General features: G+C 41.3%; 2 protein-coding genes across 10 annotated transcripts; both read left to right on the plus strand.

Moving 5' to 3' along the window:
* LOC8055576 (CRM-domain containing factor CFM3, chloroplastic/mitochondrial) lies at positions 2,281-6,849 on the plus strand. 2 transcript variants are annotated; one of them, XM_002460069.2, is made up of 9 exons: positions 2,281-3,598; positions 3,688-4,153; positions 4,248-4,378; positions 4,786-5,136; positions 5,290-5,446; positions 5,536-5,828; positions 5,950-6,009; positions 6,100-6,192; positions 6,281-6,849. In XM_002460069.2, the coding sequence occupies exons 1-9, from the start codon at positions 2,348-2,350 to the stop codon at positions 6,365-6,367; spliced, it is 2,889 nt and encodes a 962-aa protein (XP_002460114.1). In that variant the 5' UTR covers positions 2,281-2,347; the 3' UTR covers positions 6,368-6,849. The 2 variants fall into 2 exon arrangements, with proteins under 2 accessions (XP_002460114.1, XP_021310097.1); XM_021454422.1 differs by having other exon boundaries at positions 6,112-6,192.
* On the plus strand, positions 9,231-14,669 carry LOC8055577 (pentatricopeptide repeat-containing protein At5g50280, chloroplastic). 8 transcript variants are annotated; one of them, XR_002450328.1, is made up of 4 exons: positions 9,231-10,457; positions 11,670-12,244; positions 13,671-13,904; positions 14,295-14,669. XR_002450328.1 is itself a non-coding variant. In XM_021454403.1 (3 exons), exons 1-3 carry the CDS (start codon positions 9,370-9,372, stop codon positions 14,309-14,311), a joined length of 1,680 nt encoding a protein of 559 aa, XP_021310078.1. In that variant the 5' UTR covers positions 9,231-9,369; the 3' UTR covers positions 14,312-14,665. The 8 variants fall into 8 exon arrangements, 6 of the variants coding, with proteins under 6 accessions (XP_021310078.1, XP_021310077.1, XP_021310075.1 ...); XR_002450329.1 differs by having other exon boundaries at positions 13,671-13,784; positions 14,295-14,667; XM_021454403.1 differs by lacking the exon at positions 13,671-13,904 and having other exon boundaries at positions 14,295-14,665.

A 14,919-nucleotide genomic window follows, 5' to 3' on the forward strand; every position in this document is an offset into this window, starting at 1 on the left:
ACAAACGATTTGAGAATTTAGGGATCATGATAATACAGAAAAAACAAATTCGAGAACCGTTAGTGCACTTTATTCAAAAAAGAATGAAACATGTTGTCGTTGTCTGTAGAAGTATTCATTCAGTAACATGAATCTGCAAGGTAAAAATGGACGATGATTGTGTCAGCATGCTGGAGCGTTGTCTTTTTTTTCCCTTCATTCACAGAACTGACTGGTGGTACTGCAAATTGAACTATGTTATTATATATTTATAAAAATCTAAAATCCGGTTTAATTTCTAAAAAAAAGTCATAGAAAATCTTGGGCTCCTTTGGGCCTTACCAAAGGATTTAGATCTTTGGGCTCATGGCAAGTGTAAATTCTTCATGTGGCCAGCCGACCGACTGTCAAGAAGAGGGCTTGGTCATTTAGGGAGATGTCCTCATTGTGATCAAGCTGAGGAATCCATAAACTGTCTTTTTCTTTTTTGTGTCTTTATTACAAAGAGATTTTTGTTTCAGGTTATTCCAAAGAGTAGGTCTACATATCCTTGCCCTTCATATTAGAGAAGGGTTCTCTGTTGGCAGATAACTACAGAAAGGCCTCAACTCAGCTTGTGATTCTTGGTGTCTAGACCATCTGGGATCACTGCAATAGATTTGTTTTTGATGGTGTACCTCCTTGTTTGGCCATAGCCTTATTGCTTGTTAGCGAGGAAATTAACTTGTGGGGTTTGGTTGGGGCTAAAGGTATTTTTTTTACCTTTTTGCCTAGTCATCTCATTAGTGTGTGTTCTTTAGGTTGTGTTCGTATCCTTTTCTTGTCCTGGCGCAAAAGTGATTTGTAGTTTTTTTAGTATGTGCGGTGTTCTGTAAGGGTTCTCCTTTTTTTTCTTAGCAATACAGTGATATGTTGTTCTCCTGCTCTTTCAAGAGAAAAAATAAAAAAAGTTTTGGCATAGAAAAATATGAAATCAATTTTAGTTTTCAATAAATCATGTTCTACCTTAGGTGCATAGCATAGAATGATTTGAATATTATATTACATTATTTGGGTGTTTATTTACTAGGATATGCCCTCGTTATCTATTATAATTAATCTATGTTTATAACCTAAAATACTCTAATGACAACACAAGTGTCATCTAACCACCTCATACCTTATCATATTTGGTATGAACATAGCATCACTTTGAGCTATGATCATATATAGATTCTAGTGACATTGTTTAGAATCATCCAATGGGTCCCCTCCCCCGCTCTCAAAAAAAGGAAAAAAAATCCACTTTTCCTTTCTCAACTTTTGAGAATGTTCGCTTTTCCTCTTTGAACTTCAAATTTGGGAAAACCACCTCCCTAACTTTTGAAATCATACGTTTTACCTCCCTGGTCCGGTTAAAAGCGGTTTTGTCTTTTTCTTTTTATTTATTATGGCTGAATCTTTGAAAAATCATAGTAAATCACAAAAAACTATAAAATGGAAAATCCAATTTTATTGGACTCCACATGAGTAGATCTACACGGTAAATATACACTATGTATGCTTTAGTATAAGTTTTTGCTATAGATTTTGATCTATTCTTTTCTGTATTTAATTGGAATAATTATAACTATAGTTTGTATGGTCCAATTTTCGTAAATTTTTATGGTCATCTAATTATTATATATGCTTGAACTGGAGTAAAAATTTTATACTTATTGGATAAGTATAACTCAATTATAGATTTATTTAGATTTAACAAGCATAAACCCTAAATAATTATATAATTAAGTTATACATGATCCAATGAGTATAAAATTTTACTACTGTCCAAATATACAATAATTAGGCCATAATAAAAATTTTACCATAATTGGACTATAAAAACTATGGTTATGCATTATTCTAATTAATTATAGAAAATAATAGATCAAAATTTACAGTAGAAACTTTATACTAAAACATAGCATATTATAATATTCATTGTGTAGATATACTCATGTGGAGTCCAACAAAATTAAAATTTCTATTTTATAGTTTTTCTGTGATTTACTATGATTTTTTTAAAAAAATTAGCCAAAATAAATAAAAAAGCTAAAGATAAAACCGCTGAAAACCAGGCCAGGAAGGTAAAAAGCATAGTTTTAAAAGTTGAGAGAGGTAGTTTGCCTGGTTTCGGAGTTTAGGAAGTAAAAACGATTTTTCGTAAAACTTGAGGGAGGAAAATGATTTTTTAAAAGAATCATCCAATGGCAGCCCACAGCTAAAATAAGGGTCCAAAAAGCCCAAGGCCCGTCAAAAAGCCCTGGCCCTCCATATCCCTTCGGCCTTCGCCTTCGTCAGTCAGGAGGCCATCTCCTACACCCAAGCTCCTCCTTTCCCACCTCCAATGGCGCTGCACTTGCCACCTCCCGCTCTGTCCACGACCCCTCCCTTTCTCTCCGCTCTCCGACCAGCACGGCTACCCTGCGTCAGATGCACCAGAACTAACACCGCCACCGCAAGCGTCTCCTCCTCTCCTCCCGCATCGGCGTCTTCTCCCTCGGCCTCCTCGCCGGTGGCGTCGGACGGCGCAGGTGGAAGGAAGAGTAAGAAGAAGAGCAGGCCCCTCAAGCCGAGTTTTGAGGAACATGCCCTCCGCCGCTGGTCCTCCAGGGCACCCTCCCAGCGTGCCTCAGTGCCCTGGGAACAGCCTCAGCAGCAGTCGCCTTCGCTGCCGCACCGGGATAGCCGAGAAAGTGGTGGTGCGGGCGGCCGAAACCGCAGTGGTGGAGGTTCAAGCGCAACGTTGCGCTCCATCGTGGACTACTTTGGCGGCGTCTCCTCTAATGACGACGGAGTTGGAGCAGAGGAAGGGGCGTGGGACACCACCGCGGTGCAGGGCGAAGCGGCGCGGGAGCAGGACGATGGATCGCATTTTCGGCCGAGCTATCTGCTTGGGAGCCAGCCAGTCTCTGCGCCGTGGATTCACGGGGAAGAATCGACCAGTGATAGGGTTTCTGGTCCGGTGGCAGAAGGGGAGGAAGGGATGGACATGAGTGATGTTTCTGATGATGAGCTGAGCTTGGAGGATAGGGATAAGGAAGAGATCGACGATGGTGAGGAGCTTCCTACTGGGAGTTCAGAAGAGCAATTGTATGATGATTATGCCACACCGACTGTGAATTCTTCATATGAGGTGGATTTGTCAGCAGATAGAGATTCATACGGTGGCAGATTCGATAGGAGTATGAGGCAGGGCAGCGTAAACACCATAGTTAAAACATTGAGGGGTTCGATGGAGGAAAGCGATCCGAATGCCGCGATTGAGCTGTCAAATGCTGAAGATTTTGTCCAGAAATTGGGCCCTGTACTCCTGCCATGGGAAAGGGAAGAGGAGGATGATGAGGCATTCAGTGGTGGCAGGGTGGGGAGGCGCAGCAACACAGAACTGGCCGAGAGGACTATTCCAGAGCCTGAACTGCGGAGGCTTAGGGACACGGCATTGAGGATGAAGGAGAGGATAAAGGTTGGACCAGGAGGGGTTACTCAAGACATTGTGGAGAGCATCCACAGGAAATGGAAGGTGGATGAGGTGGTCAAGATGAGGTTTGAAGGCCCTCCAAGCCTGAACATGAAGAGAACTCATGATTTACTAGAGGTACCTAATTTAAGGGTTTTATCTGTAGTTTTTTTTTTCAGTCCAATGAAAAATGATTAGAATTTGTGATCTTTGCTTTTGTCACTCAGGATAGGACTGGGGGAGTTGTTATATGGAGGTCAGGGAGATCAGTTGTTTTGTATAGGGGAATGAATTACAACCTTCAATGTGTGCAGTCATATGCTAAATCCATAGAAACTGATTCTGGTAAGGAAGTTGATGATGCTAGTAGTGCTGTATCGAGCCATGGTGGTCACAACTTGCAGGACTCAAGAGAAGCTGGTGCGAAGCGCTTAACGTCTACTGAAAATTTTTCTCTAGAATCCTCAGAAACATTTGATATTGATAACTTCTTGGATCAGTTGGGACCACGGTACAGGGATTGGTCTGGTCGCGGCCCTGTCCCTGTTGATGCCGACTTGCTTCCTGGTGTAGTGCATGGCTACAAACCTCCATTTAGAGTACTTCCCTACAAGATTAAGAGCACTCTTCGAGATAAGGAAATGACAACTCTGCGTAGACTTTCAAGGCAAACTGCTCCTCATTTCGCTCTAGGTATTGGAGTTTGTATCTGAATTGGATGATTTGACTAAATACTATTCGATCTTTAATGAATTTCAACCCTTTGTATGTACTTGTCGGTTGACAGGGAGAAACAGAGAACACCAAGGCTTAGCTGCTGCTATGGTTAAATTATGGGAGAAAAGTGCTATTGCAAAGATTGCCATCAAGAGAGGAGTTCCAAACACATGCAATGATAGAATGGCAGAAGAAATCAAGGTAAAACTATATAAAATTTCAGTATATGTTACATTTATCTGATAACCAAGCGTCTATACCCAATCTAGAATATATGAGGTTAGCTTGCTTAATTCGTATAAGTTTGCTTTATATGTATCTAGTCTTCTCTTGCTCTACTATCTTCTGATGATACAATGTTCTGGCCATTACCTCCTAGGATTTTTTCTGCTTATTATTTGTTTAGCCATGAAAGTCTGGTTTGCTGAGAGTGCTGCAAGGTACAATTCTGCAAGGGGTGCTATAGACCATCCATTGATAGATCTTTTGGTGTGTATCCTTTAATTGGTTCTTGTGTATGATTTATTAACTGCTTGGTTGGTAATTGAATTCTTGCTGCATATTACACCTGGTGAGTGTTTTGAGTCCGTGTAACAAAACACTTGCAGAAATTGACAGGAGGAGTGCTCTTGTCAAGGAACAAGGAGTACATTGTCTTCTACAGGGGCAATGATTTCATAGCACCTAAAGTAAGGCAGGTCTTGGTGGAGAAGCAAGAACAAGCCATTACTCAACAGGATGAGGAAGAGCTGGCTCGGCTTAAAGCATCAGCCTCTATTATAACTGTCCCCAAGGGTATAAAAGGTCCTCTAGTTGCTGGTACTCTGACAGAAACTACAGAAGCAAAATCTCGATGGGGAATGTCACTTAATGACAAGCAGAGGGAAGAGGAGATGAAGCGTTTGTCTTTGTTGAAGCACACGTCTCTTTTGAAGAACTTGAAGAGAAAATTGATTTTAGTATGTCTTACAAAATCTCTACCTGCAACGAGTTACCAATTTCACTTTTCATCATTCATTTTAAAGACAGCATCACACTTTCCACTCTATTATGAAGAAAATATCACTGCAGCCATTGCACATACTAATTATAATAATTTTTTTGACTTGCAGGCAAAAACAAAAGTTGCAAAAGCAGAGAGGGCTCTGGCGAAAGTTCAGGAATTTCTTTCCCCAGCAGAGCTTCCAACTGATTTGGAAACAGTTACAGATGAGGAACGCTTCTTATTTCGCAGAATTGGCCTAAAAATGAGGGCCTTTTTGATGCTTGGTACGACTGATGCTTTTCACTATACAGTTGCAATATAGAATTCATATGAACATGTGCTGACCTCATCTATTTACTAAAAAAATTCACAGGCAGACGAGAAGTTTTTGATGGAACTGTACAAAACATGCATTTGCATTGGAAGCACCGAGAGTTGGTTAAAATTATTGTCAGGGGAAAGAGCTTCGCGCAAGTGAAACATATTGCAATCTCTTTAGAAGCTGAGAGTGAAGGTGTTCTCATTTCACTTGACAAGACAAGTAAAGGATATGCAATCATTTTCTACCGGGGTAAAAACTACAGGCGACCCCAAATCATGAAGCCTAGGAATCTATTAACAAGGAGGCAAGCATTGGCACGCTCTATAGAGCTGCAAAGGCGGGAGGTAACTCCACTATTAAGTCTTTTTTTTTTATTGAACACGCAGGAACTCCACCATAAACTGTGGTCTTCCCTTGTTCCTTTTGCGTAAGTTGTACTTACCTTTTCATCCATTGGGTTTTCAGGCCTTGAAGCATCACATCTCTAGTCTGCAAGGCAAGATCTGGAAGTTGCAGTCACAACTTGTAAGGCATCAGATTTCTTGAACTTTAATTTATTTTACTGTTTCATTTCATGTAGTCACACGATACAATTCCATATTTTATCATTGTCAGGTACAAACAAAGGTTGCTAGCGAAAAGCAGGATCTGAAGCTGCTTCAAACAGTTGAGGATGACCTGTCATCAGATGATGATGATGATGTAGAGGTAAGGCAAACAGATGTTGCCTTTTGGGACTATTACCTTCCAAATTCTTGCTTGCAACTGAAGTTGATTGGAGGTGCTTCTGTGCCAGGATGATGGGGAGGAAGCTTATTTGCAAACTTACAGCAGCGCTGATGAAGAGGACGTGGAGGATGATGCTAATAATGAATATATTTGAACTGGTGCAGTTTTAATGGATGAGGCTCAGATGGTCATGTTCCGTTCCGAAGCAGTAAAAGTTCAATGCTGAAGGCTTTGTCCCCGCATGACTGCACGTCTGCAATTCCACGGGTCCAGGAATAGCATGGAGCCACTGAGTGGATTGCAATATTGAGATCAAACGTACGGTACAGTTCACTTTACAGCACAGACCGGCACATGAAACCAAGATGACCTTGTTTTAAGGTCAGTCTCAATGGTGGATTTCGTTTCACTCTTTCCAAGACAGCCACGTCAGCTTATTTGCAGAACTGGATTGAGAAATGAAACTGTTTCTTAGTATGGGTTTCATTTCACTGTTTCTAGGACAAGCTGTAACAGGTAATGTATGCATGATGTTGTTGATCCAATATGCCATATAAACTATGTAGTCATTTGAAATTATATCTGAACTGAACACAATCGACATGAATGATCAATTAGACCATATCTGCAGACCTATATACTCTTGAAACTACCCATGGAACAATTTCTAAATGTCTAGTCCATCACTTCAGCTGTAGGAGAGAATAAATAATTCTGAATCCATGATCATGCACAATGGCACATCACTGATGCTACATGGGAGCAGAACACTCTTTTCAGCAGACTGGTGCTGTTGTCACACTAACAAAATGACACGGATGTTGCATTCAGACTATGATGTTATTTTCACACCGGTGTCACACGCCTTTTCATTTCAGAAAACATCCAGATAGATAACATTCAGGGATGGGAGCACATTCAGGCAAATGCAGATAACATTCAGATATATTTTCATTCAGATAACATTCAGGCAAAGGCAGATAGCATTTAGATAGATTTTCATTTCAGGGAAAAAAAATATTCAGACAACCTTTCTCTCAATTCACTTAAACATCCAGGGATAAGGGCGCCTAAATCATGACAATGGTGATTTTCTCCAACTTTTCATCCTGACTTGGCTTCGGCACTCCTGTAACAATTTACTGAAATAGGCAGCAGGCTAGCAGCAGCAACCATCACTGAAATAGCAGTAAACCATATGAGCTACAGAGCTAAGCATGTTCGAAATATTGACAGGAAAAAAAAAAGATAGTCTCAGGTTCAAAATATGAGCTACAGAGCAGCAGCAACCATCACTAAAATAGCAGTTAACCAACGATTAACAAGTTTCAGGTACGGACCATAATAGCAGATGCACATACATGCCTCTGTGTTCACTAAAGGAGCGCCGATCGAGCCTCGACCTGCTCTGGTGAGACGCGGAGCCCAATGCGGAACCTCATGCCGTCGTGGCGGCGGGGCTCAACGGCTTCATCGTCGTGGCCACGGCGCCCGGCCGGCGAGCCCGAGGCCAAGCAAGCCCTTCAGGTACGGCGGCGAGCACGACGTGCTGCTCAACGACTGGTGGCGCAAGAGCACCTACGAGCAGGCCACCTAGCTCGCGTCCGTGCCGCTTGTCCCGTCTTTTTTGTTTTTTTTTTCTCTCTCTTCTTTTTTTCGAATAATTCTCACAATTATGTTTTTGATAGTTTGATTTCATTATTTGACAATGATACCAAACCCACAAACCACGTGCACAGCTGCGCACCATTGGCGTCATGGTAGATAGCGGCGTGTAGTGTTAACTTGGCCCCAAATAGTGTTAATACTAGCGCCAAACAGTGTTAGCTAGTCAGTTCAATTTTGTAAATGTTCTAAAAACATAAAGGGCTCTTGAGGTAACAAAATCAATTAGAGTTCATCCTATGAAATCCTTATATCAAGTAGCTCTCTCTTACCCTATTTCTAGATTCGCCACTAACAACTTCCACTTCAACTAGCCCATTTGATGATGGGCAAAGAAATAACCTAGTCACAATCGCAAAACCGACAGATCCGCAACTTAGCCACTCCCCTCCGGCCCTCCCTAGACTATCTCCAACGGCTCATGCAAAAGGAGACTCAAACCAAAATAGGTAGTGCTACAATGTAATATAAATAGGTGAAGAAAACTGGCTCCAACACGAGATGCAAAAGGAAGTAGGCATTTCAGGTACGAGACTAGCAACGACGCAATTTTGCGTCGTCTTTCTCTGAGACGCAAAGTCTTTGACGCCCATAGTGGTGGGGTAGGGGGGTGGAGCAGTTGTGGGTGTCTAGGCGGGAACACGGCAGGAGCTCACTGGCGAAGGGGGACCGACGACGACAGCGACGCGGGTGGCGCCGTGGGAGCACCTCTGGAGCCGCCCGCTTGGCTGCCTCTCTGAGTGTGAGCTGAGAGAGAACGTCGGAGGGAGGAAGGCCGTGCTGGCAGGGGCCCCGACAACGATGGTGACGCGGGCCCAACAACGACGGCGAGGGGCGAGGCGGTACTCGACAGGGAGCTCAGGTTGGCGCTCAGTAGGGAGCTTCGGTTGTCTTCGCTGCTAGAGAAGCGCGGTTTTGAATCCGTGACCCATCTGGTGTGGGGAACCTAAATTCTAAGATATGTTTGGTTCTCTAAGCTAAATTTTAGCTAGCTAAACTTTAGTCATTTTATTAGCTAAACTTTCAAACACATTGAGGCCTTGTTTAGTTTGCGAATTTTTTTTGGCTTTGGTTATTGTAGCACTTTCGTTTGTATTTGACAGCTATTGTCCAATCATAAATTAACGAGACTCAAAAGATTCGTCTCGCAAATTATAGACAAACTGTGTAACTAATTTTTTGTTTTTGTCTATATTTAATGCTCTATGCATGCGTCTAAAGATTTAATATGATAGAAAATCTTGAAAATTTTTAGATACTAAATAAGGTTTGATTAAAAAAAACTAAAATAGTTTAGTCTTACTGGTCACCAGCAAAAAGTAACTAAATAATTTTAGTCGGCTAAAATGGAGGAAGAGCACCCAGTTTCGAGGTATTGGAGATAGCCTTCACCGAACCGCACCCTCTGTCTCACCGCTCTCTCTCCTCAGTGCTCAAAACAGACAAAACAGAAAAACATCCCTCTTCTTCTTCCCATCCAGGAATCAAGTTATGCATGTCCACCACCGCGTTCTCCATCTCGAGAGCTTTCCATTCTCCTATGGCGCTCCCGCTAGCGTGGAGTATCGGAGGAGATCGAAGAAGCTCGCCCTCCATGGCCGCCCGCGTCACCAGGGCTGGGCGCGCGCAGCTCGTGCTTCCTCGAGCGGGGGCCACGGCGGCGCGGCCACCGGACGACGGGGAGCCTCCTCTTCGCTCGCCCTCGGTGCTCTATCAGCCGTCCTCGTCGCTCCCCCCGCCGTCCTCGTCGACTGCCCCGGCCAGCCGCCAGCCGCCTTCCACGTCGCACGCCCTCGTTGCTCCGCCGGCCGTCCTCGTCGCTCGCCCCGGCCGGCCACCGTCCTCGTCCCTCGCCCCGGATGGCCGCCGTCCTGGTTGACCTGCCGGGGAGAACACAGGTTGCTGCCCGTGGCGGGTGGCGGGCGCAGGTGCGGGCACGAGATTTTGCTCGCGGGCGCGGGCGTGCTAAGCCACTATCCGCGCGGATATTGCCCGTTGGCATCTTTAGGCTCGACCCATGGCGGCGCCTCGGATGATGTAGACGAGGGAGGTGGTGAGGAGGTGGGCCAGTGGGACCCGCCTGTCAGCCCCTTTCGAGCGCAGCGCGAGGAACCACACCAAGAAGAAGAGGAGGAGGACGATGAAGAATGCGAGTGGTTGGACCTGACCTCCTTCTTGCGAAGCCAAGAAGGGGTCAGCGATGTTTGCACCACCACGGCAGCCATGGAAGAAATCCTTGCCTTTGCGAGGTGCCCCGCTGCAGCGGGGGAACAAGGATTCGCCGAGTTCATGGCTGGATACTGCCACCGGAACCTCAGCGAGGAGGAGTACATGGAATTGATGTGGAGGATGTCTGAAGAGGGGCTCGCGTTGGGCTGTGCCCACCTGTTCCGGTGGTTGCGGGAGAAGCAGCCGGTGCCAATATCGCCAATGGCATGGTTGACGGCTTTTGTTTCGCTTGGGCGGTGCCACATGGCTGATGTGATCTTGGAGATTGTGGCAAGGTTACCCATGGAGAGGGATTTCCATGAGGCAGTTCTTTATAATGCAGCGATATCTGCCGTTGCCTACTGCAGGAGGTGAGTATTGTCTTGTTTGGTGTCAGGGACTGATAGTGCAAAATTTAGTGGGCTTCTCATCGTGAATACCACTGCGTGGTGGAAAATTGATAGTTTTAAGTTTCTTGGCACATGTTCCATAGTTTAGATAATAACTTGGTTGAAGATTTGTGGACTTATTTTGGAACCATGTGATGGCTAACTAGTACTATGAAATGTGAGAAAAGGAAAATTTGATTAGGTAATAAATAGGACTATATTTATACTCTACAGATGTCTTATGTCCTTTTAATTAGTTCATATTATCAGACTGAGTGAATAAGATTCTAATTAGAGAACTGTGGTCAACTTTCTGACATGTTTTGGGAGTTAAGGAAGAATTTGTGTTGTATTAAGTTGAAAGTTTGAGTTTACTTGTGAAAAATGTGGGCAGAAATATTTTTCATGCCAGAGTCTGATAGATGAAGGCTCTGTTCTCTCTCTCTATGGTATAAAGATGCTTGGCTATTCTTCCTTTTGAGAAAAAAGAATAGATTAAGCTCCAAATGTAAAGAACTAAAGATTATCAAGATTTGATCTGAGAAAGCATACACAAGACAAAAGAAGATCAGTACAACAACTAAGAGGCATATGCTTAATTTGAAGTTAAGAACTGGACCCTGACAATTCTTTACTATCATTTATAAGAGGAAAGAATGTCAATGCTAGAACATCCTAATGTCCTTTTGCCCTCACTGTCCTTTTCCCTCACTGTGTACATGACCTAAAACTGCCTTCCATTTGCTTGTCAAGTCCACTAAGGAAGAGCAATATTTTAGGTGTTTTGGGGCTGTTTTTATAGTAAGAATCTAGATTATTTCTAAAATGTTGTGTTAGTAACTGCTGGTAAGTTTGTGTCCATTGCTTTTCTTTGAAAAACATGATAATAAAGTTCAGATGGGTGTTGTTAACTGATTATCAGATTATGTTAAATCAATGTATCACTATTTTCCATTTGTTTAGAATCTGAATAACGTATATGGAGTTATATACCACTGGAGATAGCAAACTGCTAGCAGAAACATAGTTTAGTGACTAGTTTATGATGATGCAAGGGCGCTTCAGATGAAGTAGGTAACAACATTTATAACTAATGACGAAATTGAATAGGAGTGGTAGAAAATGTGCCACATTTACTCTTTGTATTTATGATTTAGTATTCATTATGATGAACCTGTTTCTACCTTTCTTCAGATACGATGGTGCTTGGGAAGTTTTTGAGCTAATGGAAAAGAACAATGTTCAACCTGATCACAGGACATCTGCAATCATGCTTAATATTATGAAGAAGAGTAAGGCATCTGCCAAGGATGCATGGGAATTTTTCCAACGGATGAACAGAAAAGGAGTCAACTGGAGCTTTGATGTTGGTGCGGCTTTGATAAATATCTTTTGTTTTGATGGGCTAAAAAAGGAAGCTCTAATCATCCAGCTAGAAATGGAGAAGAGAGGTATTGCATCAAACACAAGCATATATGAAACTTTGATGAAGGCATACTGCAAATCCAACCAAATTGAAGAAGCTGAGGGGCTCTTTGTTGAGATGAAAGAAAAAGGTTTGCAAGCAACAACCACAACTTATAATATCCTTATGGATGCTTACAGTAGAAGATTGCAGACAGAAGTAGTTGAATCCTTACTTTTTGAGATGCAAGATTTAGGTATAAGACCGAGTGCTGGATCGTACAATTGTCTCATAAGTGCCTATGGTCGCCAGAAGAAAATGAGTGGAAAGGCTGAAGATGCTTTCTTGAGGATGAAAAGGGAAGGTATTAAGCCATTATCTTCTTCATATAATGCACTACTCTTTGCATATGCAGTTAATGGATTGCATGAAAAAGCTCATACCATATATGTGGATATGAAAAGAGAAGGACTTAAACCTACCTTAGAAACGTATACAGCTTTACTCAACACTCTTAGGAGAGCAGGTGACACAGAGAAGCTAATGGAGACATGGAAAACTATGATTGATGAAAAGGTTGGTGGAACACGAGTCATATTCCATGTGGTGCTCGATTGTTTAGCAAAACATGGGCTGTATCTTCAGGCGAGGGATGTTATATATGAGTTTGGAAAGATTGGCTTAAAGCCTACTGTCATGACATATAACATTTTGATGAATGCTTATGGAAGAGGCGGGCAGCATTACAAATTGCCCCAACTCCTCAAAGAGATGGCAGCCTTGGAACTAAAACCAGACTCCATTACATATTCTACAGTGATATATGCGTATGCCCGTGTTCGTGACTTCTCAAGGGCGTTCTACTACCACAAGCAGATGGTCCGAAGTGGGCAAATACCTGATCCTAGGTCATATAGAAAGTTGTTGAATACTTTGGATGTGAAGGCTGCAAGAAAGAACATAAAGGATAAGAGTGCCATACAAGGGATGATTAGGGGCAAGTCTGGCTTAAAACCTAGGAAGGAAAAGAAAGATGAGTTTTGGAAGAACAGAAAAAAGCGGTCTATGCTGAACCATGGACATCAGTGAAAAGGAATTTTGTGAAGTTTATCTTCTGTGTACATTAGATTGTGTTCAAGATTTACATCCTATTTCATGGTCCCCTGCATTTTCACTTTCACTCTTGAAATGTTTGAGTTTGAGACTAAAGGGTTATAGACATACATTTTAGTTTTCTGTTCTCAATATTTTGCGTTTTAACATGGTCGGCTTCGAAAACTTAGGTAAATGAACTTCATCTGTTTGTTATTCTTTATCTGTATCATTAAAAATTTAGACTTTTGAACATGACTTGTTTATTTCCTACCATGAAAATTTTTAGTGATACACTTGGACAGCAATATCATTGTAATCTTATTAAAATATTAATGATGAATGATGCCAACTTGAACAGATGAGTCTTGTAATAACCTTTTGTTGCTGTTATTGATCTTTTAGGATCCTTTTCTTTTACTAACTACAAACTCCACTGTTTCCTTGCATTCATGTTTTATGAGTTGTGAAGTGTTGTTTTTTATTTGGTCTCAAAGTCTTCAAGCAGATATATTGCTCATAAGCTTCCACAATACATTTCACCACTCCTAAGTTTGCGACAGAGGCCAAACTTAATCTTGTTTTCTTTTTCTGATAAATTATCCATGATAATCTAGGAACAGAGTCATGTGAGCTTTGTACATGCAATTAAATTCTTTAAATACCAAGATCAGAAATTGTTGATACTGAATCTAAAGCAGCGGAGACTGTTCAGCATGAGAAAAAACCAATGGGAGCTTTCAAGGCATAGCACAGAGTGATGAAGATGACATAGAGGATGAGTACAACACTTTCAGTGGTGATATCATCAGGTGATATGATAAACAATGGAAATGATTGCTTTCAAGAAATGGAGACTTCATGGCTAGTGCTGCATAGATGACCTTGAAGTATTATGGTTCCATGTTGGCATTCAGAATGTCAACTTTAAGGTTACCTGTTTACTTTATTTCTTTTTTATAGTTAGTTTTTATTGTCCTTGTATCAATAACAAGACAATCAGATCATTTCGTTTTTAGTACTTCATTCTATAGCCATTTTGATATGAGGAGTTATTTTTTAGACCAATCTGAGGAGGTTAGTCCTCATGGTTTTATTGTGGATTTACAATTGAACTGGCAATTTGTTTTTGAAATTTCATCTACAATTAGCAGTTAGCACAAGTGACAGAATATGCATATCATAAATGAAAATATATGATTTATTTTCTACCATATTAACATTTCAATAAATGCTTAGATTTTGTTTAAAAAGCAGTTGCAAGGTGCGGAGTTCATTCGTAGGGTGATCTTTGCTAAGTGTACTTATGATTTTTGTTGTAGGAGCTCTCCATGGCTGATCTGGTTCTTCCGTTGTTCACAAAGACAGCCGATGTGCATGTCCTGATATTTTCGAGACCCATAGCCGAACTAAAATGAGGTCCAGGGCCCGTTGATATCAGCGTAACAAAAATAATACTCCAACAAACAATCAAATTCTTCCAAATGCAATATTCATACAAACCAATTCGTACATACTAAATTACCTATTATTTTTTTTCTTCTAATGTTTTTCCTACCTTGCTACACAATTAATAATGGAGTAATTAATGAGTACTCTTTCCATCCTAAAATAACTGTCGTTTTGGGTTTTTTATTGCAAGTTTGATTAAATTTATGAAAATATGTGCAATATTTATATCTCCAAATAAATTTGTTAAAAAACTAGATTCAAAGATCTTTCTGATGATACTACTTATGTACCTAAGTATTAATAATTTTTAATATATATTTTATTAAAGTTGTTTTTAGGGAAGCGAGAACGACAATTATTTTGGAACGAAGGGAGTATAAAGTACTAGATCGAGTTCTTTTTATGTGTAAATATGGTCAAATTTAAATTATTTTTGAAGAAATTTTATTAATACATCAGGACTTAATAAAAGAATTAATATTTTAATTTTATATA

The sequence above is a fragment of the Sorghum bicolor genome, chromosome 2 (genome assembly GCF_000003195.3).
Source record: "Sorghum bicolor cultivar BTx623 chromosome 2, Sorghum_bicolor_NCBIv3, whole genome shotgun sequence".
NCBI classification, from domain to species: domain Eukaryota; kingdom Viridiplantae; phylum Streptophyta; class Magnoliopsida; order Poales; family Poaceae; genus Sorghum; species Sorghum bicolor.